Below are 13,639 nucleotides of genomic sequence, written 5' to 3' on the forward strand. Positions count from 1 at the left end.
GTCCTTCCGCCGCCAAGGATCGCAGGGCATTATTTTTTGCCTCCTGTTGCCTCCTCTTCCTACTCGGCTTCCTCCTCCTCTTCTACCACCTCCTCATCCGGTCAGCGACAGACCTTCACCACCAACTTCAGCACAGCCAGGGGTAAACGTCAGCAGGCCGTTCTGAAACTAATGTGTTTGGGGGACAGGCTCCACACCGCGCAGGAGTTGTGCGGGGTATAGAACAACAGACTGACAAGTGGTTGCTGCCAGTGAGCCTCAAGCCCGGCCTGGTGATGTGCGATAATGGGCGAAATCTCGTTGCAGCTCTGGGACTAGCCGGTTTGACGCACATCCCTTACCTGGCGCATGTGCTGAATTTGGTGGTGCAGAAATTCATTCACAACTACCCCGACACGTCTGAGCTGCTGTATAAAGTGCCGGCCGTCAGCGTTCTCATCCTGCCGCCGCTCGGCTGTCTTCTCTAGAGCGTAACTTCGGCCTTCCCGCTCACCGCCTCATATGCAACGTGCCCACCAGGTGGAACTCCACCTTGCACATGCTGGAGAGACTGTGCGAGCAGCCTGGCACACATGAGCGACTAAATGCTGCAGTGCCTGCGCAACGACTGCAGAGTTGCCCACATTTTAACGTGTGCTGACTACTGGGTGGCCACCCTGCTGGATCCCAGTTACAAAGACAATGTGCCATCCTTAATTCCCTCACTGGAGCGTGATCGGAAGATGCGCGACTACAGGCGCACACTGGTAGACGCGCTCCTGAGAGCATTCCCGACTGACGCCGGGGGACAAGTGGAAGCACAAGGCAAAGGCAGGGGAGGAGGAAGAGGTCGCCAATGCAGCTGTGTCAGCGCAATCACCTCAGAAGGCAGGGTTAGCATGGCCGACATGTGGAAAAGCTTTGTCACCTCGCCGCAACAAGCGGCCCAAACTGCTGATATGGAGCGTGTTAGCAGGAGGCAGCATTTGAACAACATGGTGGAACAGTACCTGTGCACACGCCTACACGTACTGACTGATGGTTTTGTCCCATTCAACTTCTGGGTCTCCAAATTGTCCACATGGCCTGAGCTTGCCCTGTATGCCTTGGAGGTGCTGGCCTGCCCTGCAGCCAGTGTACTCTCTGAACGTGTATTTAGCACAGCAGGAGGCGTCATTACAGACAGACGCAGCCGCCTGTCCACAGCCAACGTGGACAAGCTCACGTTCATTAAAATGAACCAGGCTTGGATCCCACAAGACTTGTCTGTACCTTGTGCAGAATCGACATTTATACCACCATCAAACATACATTCTTGTACTCAAGTCAAGTGCAATGATTCTTTATTTTATTTATTTTTATTTGTCCCAATATTTTGGGGGCTACCTACCCCAATAAAAAAAAAAAAAAAAACATTGTTGGCTGCCTGTTCCTCCTCCATTGCTGCCTCCACCTACAACACCACATTCACCGCCTCCTCAACCTCCGACTCCATATCCACATCCTTCTCTGAGTTGCAGGTTAATAATTTGTAATTTTTAGTTATTTTATTTAATTTTAAGTTATTTCCCTATCCACAATTGTTTGCAGAGCAGTTGCCATGCTCTTAAGCACATTTTACTGCCTTTTACATCCCTCTAGACTTTTCAAGGACTATTTTAGACCCATTTTAATAAAAAAAAGTGCCAATTTTAGTGCCCTAAATTGAAAAAATTCTTATTTTCAATTGTCGGGTGACATTTTACCATTTTTGGCGTATACAAACCCCTGCTGTGCCTGGGTGATAGGGGCCTAAATCTCTCAAAATCCTCTGTTCTATTGCTGGGTGACAAGAACCCCCTTTTGCCGTGAATGAACCCCTGCTGTGCCTGGGTGACAGGGGCCTAAATCTCTCAAAATCGTCTGTTCTATTTCTGGGTGACATGCACCCCCTTTTGCCGTGAATGAACCCCTGCTCTGCATTGCTGACAGGGGCCTAAATCTCTCAAAATCCTCTGTTGTATTGCTGGGTGACATGAACCCTCTTTTGCCGTGAATGAACCCCTGCTGTGTCTGGGTGACTGGGGCCTAAATCTCTCACAATCCTCTGTTGTATTGCTGGGTGACATGAACCCCCTTTTGCCGTGAATGAACCCCTGCTCTGCATTGCTGACAGGGGCCTAAATCTCTCAAAATCCTTTGTTCTATTGCTGGGTGACATGAACCCCATTTTGCCGTGAATGAACCCCTGCTGTGCCTGGTTGACGGGGGCCTAAATCTCTCAAAATCCTCTGTTCTATTGCTGGGTGACATAAACACCCTTTTGCCGTTAATGAACCCCTGCTCTGCATTGCTGACAGGGAACAAAATTTAGTGAAAACATCTGTTACTGATCGGAAGATGCGCCACTACAAGCGCACGCTGATGATAGCATTCCCACCTGACAGCGGGGGAACAGTGGAAGCACAGGGAGAAGGCAGAGGAGGAGGAAGAGGTCACCAACGCAGCTGGGGCACTACCAGCACCTGAGAAGGCAGGGTTAGCATGGCCAAAATGTGGAAAAGCTTTGTCAGCCTTGGAGGTGCTGACCTGCCCTGCAGCCAGTGTATAGTGTGAACGCGTGTTTAGCACGGCAGAGAGCATTATCACAGGCCGCAGCCAATGTGGACAAGCTTACGTTTATTAAAATGAACCAGGCATGGATCCCACAGGACTTGTCCATACCTTGTGCAGAATAGACATTTATACCAGCCTCAACCATCCATTCTTGTACTCAAGTGCACTTATTCTTTGTTTTATTTTGTTATATGTCCCAATATTTTGGAGGATACCCCAATTTAAAAATAAAAAATAACACAAATCAGTGTTGGCTACCTATTCCTCCTTCACCGCCGCTTCCACCTACACCACCACATCAATCTACACCGCCACATCCACCCATCCACCGCCTCCTCAACCTCCTACTCCTAGATCCAGATTGTTATTTTAAATTTTTCTGTATTTTATGTTATTTTAAGTCGATTCCCTATCCACATTTGTTTGCAGAACAGTTGTCATGCTCTTAAGCACATTTTGATGCCTTTTGCAGCCCTCTAGCCCTTTCCAGGACTATTTTAGAGCCATTTTAGTGCCCAAAAGTTCGGGTCCCCATTGACTTCAATGGGGTTCGGGGTCAAGTTCAGGTCAAGTTCGGGTCCCGAACCCGAACTTTTTTTTCAAGTTCGGCCGGACCTGCCGAACCCGAACATATAGGTGTCCGCTCAACTCTACTGGTATACTTAGCCAGAGAAAGTACAGTGAGGTCAATAAAGCTTATAGTATAATAATTGATTTCTATGAAATGGATTAAATTAATATGGATAAAATCTATTTTGATACAGGCTTGAATGCACCAGGGATGACATATCCTATACCACAATAAAAGAAGACATTAAAAAGATAAATTGTGCAATGATAAATTTTTAAATGTTAAAAATAAATACTGTATTGTGTACTTTTTTTAACGTCTGATCTGAGGTCTGGTGGGGTCTGATCTGAGGCTGATGGGTTCTGACCTTAGTCTGATGGTGGTCTGATCTGAGTCTGATGGAGACTGTTCTGAGGCTGATGGATGGTCTGATCTGAGGCTAAGGGGGGTCTGATCTGAGGTTGATGGAGGTTGGGGGTCTGATCTGAGGCTGATGGAGGTTGAGGGTCTGCTTTTGGGGTCTGAGCTGAGGTCTAATGAAGAATGGGGTCTTATCTGAGGTCTGATGAAAAATATATCTGTTTTATTTTTCTCCTCCAAATTTTAGATGCGTCTTATAGTCTGAAAAATATGTTACTTGTTTTTATCAGAGAAACACTCATCACAATGACTGCATTTTCACATCGTCCGTTTCCACAAAAAAAGCCTCTGATTCATAAAAAAGGAAGAAAAATGTTTCTTTAGTATTGTCTTTTAAAAAATCACACCCTATTACAACAAGATTTATTACATATTCAAATCATTAGATTTTGTTAATTTGTCTTTACACTTTCCTTGATTTGTGCTGGAGTGGAAAGTTATCAAGCATTGCTACCGGTTCATCCTGCTTTGGACGAACCCGATTTGTTCAAATACATAACTCATATTCAACATGATCCCCATCTACGTATGAGCATTAGAATGTATTGCCTCTGATGAGGTTCTTTCAATATGGCTGCTGCAAACGTGAGACTTCATTAGCACAAGAATGAATATATGTTGGTGTCACATGTACATAGCTGTTCTCCTCTAAAAGTAATGGGTCTATAGGACAATACTTTATACAAGTCTATGTCTATGGGACAATACTATATACAAGTACATCCATTGGATCAAGCTTTAATTTTCATCCTGCCAGATACATAAGTCCTTTGTCTCTGTATGCTTCCAAGTGAAATCAGAGAAATATAAAGATGCAACAAAGGCCCCATTCACAAGGACTCACGCTAATGTAAATTTTTTGTTTCAATTTTCATTAACCTAGCTACACAAAAAGAAAAGCTTAGTGTAATAGGTTTAGACTGACATTATACCCTTTTCCCCAACATTATTATTACTGTATGTTGCACAACATTTAGTTGCACAATGTAGACACACATACCTTTGTGTAAGATGTCTCTGACTGACACATATCGCAGTCTCCTGATCCCGGGCAATGCAAACTTTATGGCGATTACATTTCATTTTCAAACAAGGGTCTTTTGCTGGATCAAGGGCTGAAAAGAAACAAGCAAACTATTAAAAACGCCAAGTAAAACAGTGCAGCTAAAATATTGATTACATGAATTAACCATTAATTTTCATATGTTCATCTGTAGGAATGGAAACCAAAACTCAATGTGAGACGAGTCATTCATGAACCAATAATTGACTTGCATATTTCCGGGATTATTTCTGGCATAGGGCCTGATTTTAGTTTATGTGCATTAAAACAAATCTGTTAGGATTTAGTGGTCAATTAGAGGTCATTATATTAATGGGCTATAACTTTTTTTTTTTGCCATATAGCGAAATGTCACTGAAACGTCTAACCATAGGTTGACAACCAATGAAAAACAGACTAGAATTACGTCCATTGATTTAAGCCATGAAACTTGAAGCTGTGATATTTGTGTAGTACAAACATAAACTGATATTCATTGAAAAAAATGGACCAATGTTTAACAGGGTAAATTCTTACTATACAGCTATTCTGCTTGCACATTATGAAACCCATTAATTTATCAACCAGAAAATTAGAATTTTCAGACAGACAGTTAAGCAAATCATGAAAGTTCTCCCCAAAGATCAGTGGTCTTTATATGCAACAGTTTTGCAATACACAGGTAAAATGTCAACAGTGGTTTGAAAGATTGCTGCACTGGCCAGTGTAAAAGGCCTGTATATTCCAAAAAGATTGACACACCTCTATAACAGCTGAGCTCTTAAATAATAGTAGAAATGGTAGTATTTTTCTAATTCAGATTATTGTACAGCCTCCACTTATCAGAATACAATCACTACAGAAAGCTATGTGCAGACATTGAGCTGGCAAATAATCAATGGCAGACCAAGTGCTAGGAAAGTCCAGGGCAGTAAAGCTGGTACTCCGTTCAGGAGCCTGGGAAAGTTGTAAAAATACAAAGTGGCCCATTACCCACAACACTGTGCTGCTTAAATGTATTGTCTAGTGATGACTTATGGCTATGAAGCTGGGACCTATGCTTTTTCTTTGCCATTACAATGCTAACAACAGGGAAAAGAGGATGAGGAGACAAAAAGAGGAGAGGAAGAGTTCAGGCTAAAGCTGAAGGTGGGAGTTAGGATCATTAAGAGTAGAGACTAGGAGAAAGGAGGAGTTGCTGAATCTGAAGGTGGAAGTTAGGATCCTTAAGAGTAGAGACCAGGAGAAAGGAGGAAAGGAAAGGAGGAGCTGCTAAATCTGAAGTGTGGGAGTTAGGACCGTTAGAGTAGAGACCAGAAGAAAGGATGAGCTGCTGAAGGTGTTTGTCAGGTAAGAAACGGTACCAAATAAACACCAAAATCAGTGCTGGGTCAAATAGGTACACAATTGTAAGTTCAACTATGTTAATACATAGTAAAACAACTTATTAAAAACACATGGACATTGCAATCACGAGACATGCCATGTATCTCCAAATGCATTTTATTGCTCAATGAATCTGAAGAATAAGTGAAAAAATATACATAACAAAAAAAAAGGAATTTCGTCCATGTACAGTCAGGTCCATAAATATTGGGACATCAACACAATTCTAAGATTTTTGGCTCTATACACCACCACAATGGATTTGAAATGAAACAAACTAGATCTGCTTTAACTGCAGACGGTCAGCTTTAATTTGAGGGTATTTACATCCAAATCAGGTGAACGGTGTAGGAATTACAACAGTTTGCATATGTGCCTCCCACTTGTTAAGGAACCAAAAGTAATGGGACACAATAATAATCATAAATCAAACTTTCACTTTTTAATACTTGGTTGCCAATCCTTTGCAGTCAATTACAGCCTGAAGTCTGGAACGCATAGACATCGCCAGACGCTGGGTTTCATCCCTGGTGATGCTCTGCCAGACCTCTACTGCAACTGTCTTCAGTTCCTGCTTGTTCTTGGGGCATTTTCCCTTCAGTTTTGTCTTCAGCAAGTGAAATGCATGCTCAATCGGATTCAGGTCAGGTGATTGACTTGGCCATTGCATAACATGTGTGTTATTCCCTCATTATCCTAATTATAATGAGCAGATAAAAGGTCCAGAGTTAATTTCCAGTGTGCTATTTGCATTTGGAATCTGTTGCTGTCAACTCTCAAGATGAGATCCAAAGAGCTGTCACTATCAGTGAAGCAAGCCATCATAAGGCTAAAAAAAACAAAACAAACCCATCAGAGATATAGCAAAAACATTAGGAGCGGCCAAAACAACTTCTTAAAAAGATGGAACGCACCGGTGAGCTCAGCAACACCAAAAGACCCGGAAGACCACGGAAAACAACAGTGGTGGATGACCGAAGAATTCTTTCCCTGGTGAAGAAAACACCCTTCACAACAGTTGGCCAGATCAAGAACACTCTCCAGGAGGTAGGTGTATGTGTGTTAAAGTCAACAATCAAGAGAAGACTTCACCAGAGTGAATACAGAGGGTTCACCACAAGATGTAAACCATTGGTGAGCTTCAAAAACAGGAAGGACAGATAAGAGTTTGCCAAACGACATCTAAAAAAGCCTTCACAGTTCTGGAACAACATCCTATGGACAGATGAGACCAAGATCAACTAGTACCAGATTGGTGGGAAGAGAAGAGTATGGAGAAGGAAAAGAACTGCTCATGATCCTAAGCATACCACCTCATCAGCGAAGCATGGTGGTGGTAGTGTCATGGAATGGGCATGTATGGCTGCCAATGGAACTGGTTCTCTTGTATTTATTGATGATGTGACTTCTGACAAAAGCAGCAGGATGAATTCTGAATTGTTTCGGGCAATATTATCTGCTCATATTCAGCAAAATGCTTCAGAACTCATTGGACGGCGCTTCACAGTGCAGATGGACAATGACCCAAAGCATACTGCAAAAGCAACCAAAGAGTTTTTTAAGGGAAAGAAGTGGAATGTTATGCAATGGCCAAGTCAATCACCTGACCTGAATCCGATTGAGCATGCATTTCACTTGCTGAAGACAAAACTGAAGGGAAAATGCCCCAAGAACAAGCAGGAACTGAAGACAGTTGCAGTAGAGGTCTGGCAGAGCATCACCAGGGATGAAACCCAGCGTCTGGCGATGTCTATGCGTTCCAGACTTCAGGCTGTAATTGACTGCAAAGGATTGGCAACCAAGTATTAAAAAGTGAAAGTTTGATTTATGATTATTATTGTGTCCCATTACTTTTGGTTCCTTAACAAGTGGGAGGCACATATGCAAACTGTTGTAATTCCTACACCGTTCACCTGATTTGGATGTAAATACCCTCAAATTAAAGCTGACAGTCTGCAAGTAAAGCACATCCTGTTCGTTTCATTTCAAATCCATTGCGGTGGTGTATAGAGCCAAAAATGTTAGAATGTGTCGATGTCCCAATATTTATGGACCTGACTGTATGTAACAACAGCAAGTTACAACTACAGGACCATACGCCAAGTATTCTTTCAGCACAATCCATTTTGCACCATTTTGCCTACTTGGAATATGGCCGTTTAGCTTACATAGGGTAGCACTCGGCTGAGCACTTCTAACTCCTCATTCTAACAATCAGCAGGGGTCTCAGCACTGGAGCTCCCGCAGGTCAAATATTTTGATGTTTCTATGACATGTAATAAGTTTTGCAAAAGTGCAGCTACTCTTTAAATATTTTAGATATGTAAAAATGGTAGAATTCTGGGATTGGTGATTTGCCAACGAGGGAATAATTTTACTTCATTGATGCATCACTGTTGTAATTATTTTTTAATGTAAAATCAGTTGCTTCAGAATTTCATTTCAAGTATCCTTCACAACATAACTGCAAGATAACATATCTATGTGCAAGTACCTTTGATATAGCGTTTTCCATTAAATATTTATCTTTTAATTTTGTCATATTCAAAGAAAAAGATTATCTAGCAAATTGTAATTACATATTCACTTGACTTAGTCATGCATAAAAGAAGATATGACCCTTCAAGTCACCCCAGTAGAATAAAGTATTTCTTTTAAAGAAGAATTGCTTTTAGATTAAAGTGTGCAATAATTGTGAGATATCTATTTTATTTGATTATTTCATTATTAATTAGTAATGGCCGGTAAAAAGCAATAAAAATTTATAAGGTCATACAAAGGGGTCAGATTCATTGGTCTTAGCAGTGACACCTAAAGAAATGTAATGTAAAAAGGTTCATATGAAGAAGGTATAAAGGTATACGATTTTATTACAAGCACTATTACTCAGTAGAACTTCATTTGATTCAACAAGTTGAAAGCCTGGTGTTCCGTTTAGATCAGATAAGGAAAGGAAAATATTGTAAGTTTTTACTACAGATCACTAAGCCAGGGGCTAAGGAAAGACAACATAATTCCTTAGGCCAGTTTCACACTAGCGTTTATCTTTTCGGGCAGGCTGAGCGAACTTCCGGCAGCACAGGTGTCTATACTGTAGTACGCATCCGGCAGACTGTTCCCCTTCCAGAACAGCTTGCCGGAAAAAAATAAATGCCAGTGTGAAACTGGCCTTACCTGCCATTAACAAAACGTTAGGCGTGCACGATTATCAGTAGTTTTTCTTCTTCACAAATTCTATTTAAGGAAAAAATTGGTCCATCATCTTGTATTTAACTCAGTTTGAAAATGTACATTTACTTCAATAAAAGAGGGTTATGAGCATATGTAGAGATGAACGAAGTTCAAGAATATTCTATACGGCTGCTTCGCTGAATTTTACAAAGAATTGGCTTCGTGATTAATTACTTTGTCATAAAGCACATTTCTTTGTAATTAGTGGGCGCAATGACGGGGGAACGGCGATTGCGCCACCCCCATCATTGAACCCCTCAGATCCCGCGTTCATCGCTGATGCACATTGTGGCTTTTAGTGGTTAATCTGGTGAGAAAAATTAAGTACTAACCTCATCCATTTGATCACGTAGAGGCCACTGCAGCCATCTTGATTGAAGATCCAGTGCGAAATCCCGAGCCTTACATGATGATGTCATCATGCTGCCCAAAGTGGTGACGTCATATATCACTGTGCGCAGGATTTCGCGCTGGAACTTCAATCAAGATGGCCACGACGGCCTCTACGTGATCAAATGGATGAGGTGAGTTTAATTCCCCCTACCTCCATTTCAAGGAAAATTAATTCATTACCATGAATCACAAGGAAATTCGGCTTCACGGTGAATCAAATTTCCCCTGAAATTCAGATCAAAGTCCGCTTCCTTCCTGACAATCGGCTGTAACATTGTGTGGTTTGAACCCGCCTTAACTCCCAATTCACTGCTCAAATCCATATTCAGTGAAAGATCAGACTACATAAAAGTCTATGGATAGAGGGGGGGGGGGAGAGAAGAGCTGCTGCAGATGGGCAGAATGACAGACTGCTGCTGGTTTCTAAGTGATTTTCTGTCTAACTTAAAGGGGTTTTCCAGTACTTAGACATTAAAGACCTATCCTCATGGTAGGTCATCAGTATCAGATCAGTAAGGGTTTGACACACCACACCACCACAAGTCAGCCAGTTCCAGCAGCCACTGGCCCTGAAAACTGTTCAGTTAATGGAAGTTTCTCACACCGACATACTACAGCTTAGCTTCCATTTCACTGGGAGCTAAGCTGTAGTACCTTGCCATGGCCAGTGGACATTGGATGGATCCTTCTGTTTCCTGCTCCATCCACTGTATAGTTTCCAGTGCTAGTGGCTGCCAAAAACATCTAAAAGATGGGGTTGAGGGGTGTCAGACCGCCACCGTGGTGATGGACCCTGTGATTGGAGCATGTGATCTGACGTCACCAAAGGTCCTTTAGCCCATAGTTCATCTTTTTAAAGAACTGAAGACCGGGAGAACTACGCGAACAAACGGAGAAGGTGAGTTAATTTTTTTTATTTTTTAACCCTCAATCGATCACCTACTATGCATTCTGTAATCAGAATGCTATTATTTTCCCTTATAACCATGTTATAAGGGAAAATAATAACATCTACACAACACCGAACCCAAACCTGAACTTCTGTGAAGAAGTTCGGGTCTGGGTACCACAGTCGGTTTTTTATCACGCGCGTGCAAAACACATTGCACACGCGCGATAAAAACTGAACATCGGAACGCAATCGCAGTCAAAACTGACTGCAATTGCATTCCTACTCGCGCGGGTTTGCCGCAACACACCGGGACGCATCCGGAACTAATCCGGACACGCTCGTGTGAACCCAGCCTTAAGGACAAAAACGCTATCAAATAGGTCCAAAAAAGTCCTTTTAAGGACTGGTATAGGTGTACTATTGATAGGTGTGACATACAGAGGGGTGTAATACACTTATAATATACTTTCTAACATAGAAAGCATATTATAGTGGATTTGTATTGTGCAGCAGTTGTGTGCGGTTCTGCAGCGATACTGCAGCTACACAGAGTGACAAACGCAATTAGAAAAAATAATTATATCTGTTGTGATATACCAGTCGCCCCCCAAAAAAACTGATAGAAGCGGGGTGTATACAAATAATATACTTTCTATATAGTGCATTTGGGTACTGCAGCATTTGTTTTCTGTTTTGCTGCGTTCCCTCTGCTACACACAGTGACAAACGGTATTGGAAAAAATAATTATAACTGGTGTGCGCATGCGCATACGCAAAAATTATATTGCCGATATTTCGCATAGAAAAAAATAATGAATGGAGATCACAAATTCGAATAATACATCTGGTATGTCACTGTCCATGTTGTGGGACTATTTGTGCACTTCTAGTAATTATTTCTTGGCTGCAAATATGAGATGAAGGTTTTCAGGTTCGCCTGCCTTTAAAATGAATGGGGCCCGCCGCGAACTTGAGGTTCGCGAACATTTGATCGTGTGATCGCATTCGTGAACCATCCCGGCAGATGTTCGTGCATCACTAATGAGGACTCCCCAGCACATCCTGTGTATTGAATAGACTCCAGTGCTCATGCTGCAGTTGTTCCCTACATATTTTAGCAAAATGGCTTCGTCAATTTGAATAACTGAGCAGCATTTTGCTAATGGCATTTGTCACCACTTTAGCTACCCTCAGTCAGAACAGCATAGAATGGGTGACAGATCGTCCAATTTATTATTTTTTTATTTTATTTGCACCCTAGCCGCTCCTACCCTCCTCTTCTTCTCTCCACCTCCTAGGCTCAGCAATGTCATCATGCGTGCCCCTGTGCCGTTTATTACCTTCTGTGGGCAGCGGATTCATCCACTAAACTGCACATGCTTCAGAAGGATGTGCAGTTCAGTGGATGATGCCGCTGCCTAAAGGTCACAGACATCGCCTGTGCACATATAATGGAAATGTGTGTCTGCACAAGATTTGCAGTGGCATCATGATTAGTGTTGAGCAAATCGAAGCCAAACGAATTGACTTTGATCAGAATTTCAAGAAACATTCAATTTGCTACAAAGCCGAATTTCCTTTCACTTCATGGTAACAAATCTATTTTCCCTGAATGGCAGCAAAAAAAAAAAAAGAACATACTGTACTTACCTCATCCATTTGAACACGGAGAGAGGCCTGCCAGAGTTTTCTGTATCCAGCATATCCAGATAAGGCCATGCACCACAAAAGCCCACGGAGTATAATGGTATCCAGCGGGGATTTGGGCAGTTTCCGGCAAGAGCACCGGGTTTCGACAGACAATAACCTCTGCCGGAACAGCTTGTCTGAAAGCTTTACTATAGGTGGGAAACTAATCTAACATGACAACGATCTTAAAATGTGGTCATTTCTATAGTAGACAGAGAAAAACATTTTTACTGAAATGCACAAATGTACATATAAATATATCTAGATAGATATTGCATATGCATAATTTCAGTATAGCCAAATGCTGGAAAGACTATACACAAGACAAATAGCCAAATAATTATTTCAAATGTTCTCTAACCCCTAGCAATCCCTTTGTACAGCTATTGTCATTTTACTGTAAATTTATCGAATAACATGATTGTTATATAGAGAAATTTCAATACAGTGAGTGTCTTCTGGAAGCATGCCTGATATTAATCTTCATAAACCTCTAAATGTGAGGCTCATAGTGATGAACGGTACCAATAATATAATACACTGAAACCAGTGATTACAGTAAATGTAGTATTCATCTTTGTTGAAGCATGTCATGGTTAAAGTTGTGTGTGCTGCCACAAAAAAAAGGAAAATGCAAGGCCATAACTGTTTTACCAGAGGACTGCATGGGCAGCTTTGAGAGTGCAGAGGGAGTCTCCTTGCCTCTTCCTCCTACTGACCATTTAACCCCTCAGAGACCATGGCCGATGCTGACCACAGTATCTAAGTGGATTTACAGAGGAAGTAGACTCCCTCTATAAGCCCAACAGAGCCGATGGACTGCCTTGACAGCTGGAGTCCAACTATAACTGCAAAGTCTACCTTATACCTAAAGCAGTACATAATAGGCTGCCTGTCAGTGTAACACTGCCAGTAGTGTTGAGCGAACAGTTCGAGCATAGTTCGGGTCCGTACCGAATTTTGGGGTGTTCGTGACACGGACCCGAACCCGAACTTTTTCGTAAAAGTTCGGGTTCGGGTTCGTCGTTCGGCATGTATTTTGGCGCATTTTGAAAGGCTGCAAAGCAGCCAATCAACATGCATCATACTACTTGCCCTAAGATGCCATCGCAGCCATGCCTACTATTGGCAAGGCTGTGATTGGCCAAGTGCAGCATGTGACTCAGCCTCTTTATAAGCTTGTGCGCACGTCGGGACGTGCTCACTCCCGATGTGAATAGAACAGGGATAGACGCAGCTGATGCTAGGGCGAGAATAGGCAGGGATAATTGAATAACTGGAAGCAAATTTCTCTCCTCCACCTGTGATTCATCTGAACAACTGCAGCTGAGCTGCTTTTTTGATAGGGATTGGCTATTTTTAGAGTGGCCAGAGTGATTTTTCCATCCACATGTACCTGGGCTGACCGCCGGCCGCCATTTTGCGACTTGTAGTGCTGCAG

General features: G+C 42.3%; 1 protein-coding gene across 3 annotated transcripts in view; it reads right to left on the reverse strand.

The window, feature by feature from the left end:
- Positions 1-13,639, reverse strand: part of SPOCK3 (SPARC (osteonectin), cwcv and kazal like domains proteoglycan 3) — a 594,136-nt gene that overhangs the window by 254,463 nt on the left and 326,034 nt on the right. For all 3 annotated transcript variants that reach the window (XM_040418639.1, XM_040418640.1, XM_040418641.1), the window contains exon 4: positions 4,566-4,680. In XM_040418639.1, the coding sequence (XP_040274573.1) occupies positions 4,566-4,680 (115 nt within the window). The remainder of the gene's footprint in view (positions 1-4,565; positions 4,681-13,639) is intronic.

This window comes from Bufo bufo, chromosome 2 (genome assembly GCF_905171765.1).
Source record: "Bufo bufo chromosome 2, aBufBuf1.1, whole genome shotgun sequence".
In the NCBI taxonomy this organism is placed as follows: Eukaryota; Metazoa; Chordata; class Amphibia; order Anura; family Bufonidae; genus Bufo; species Bufo bufo.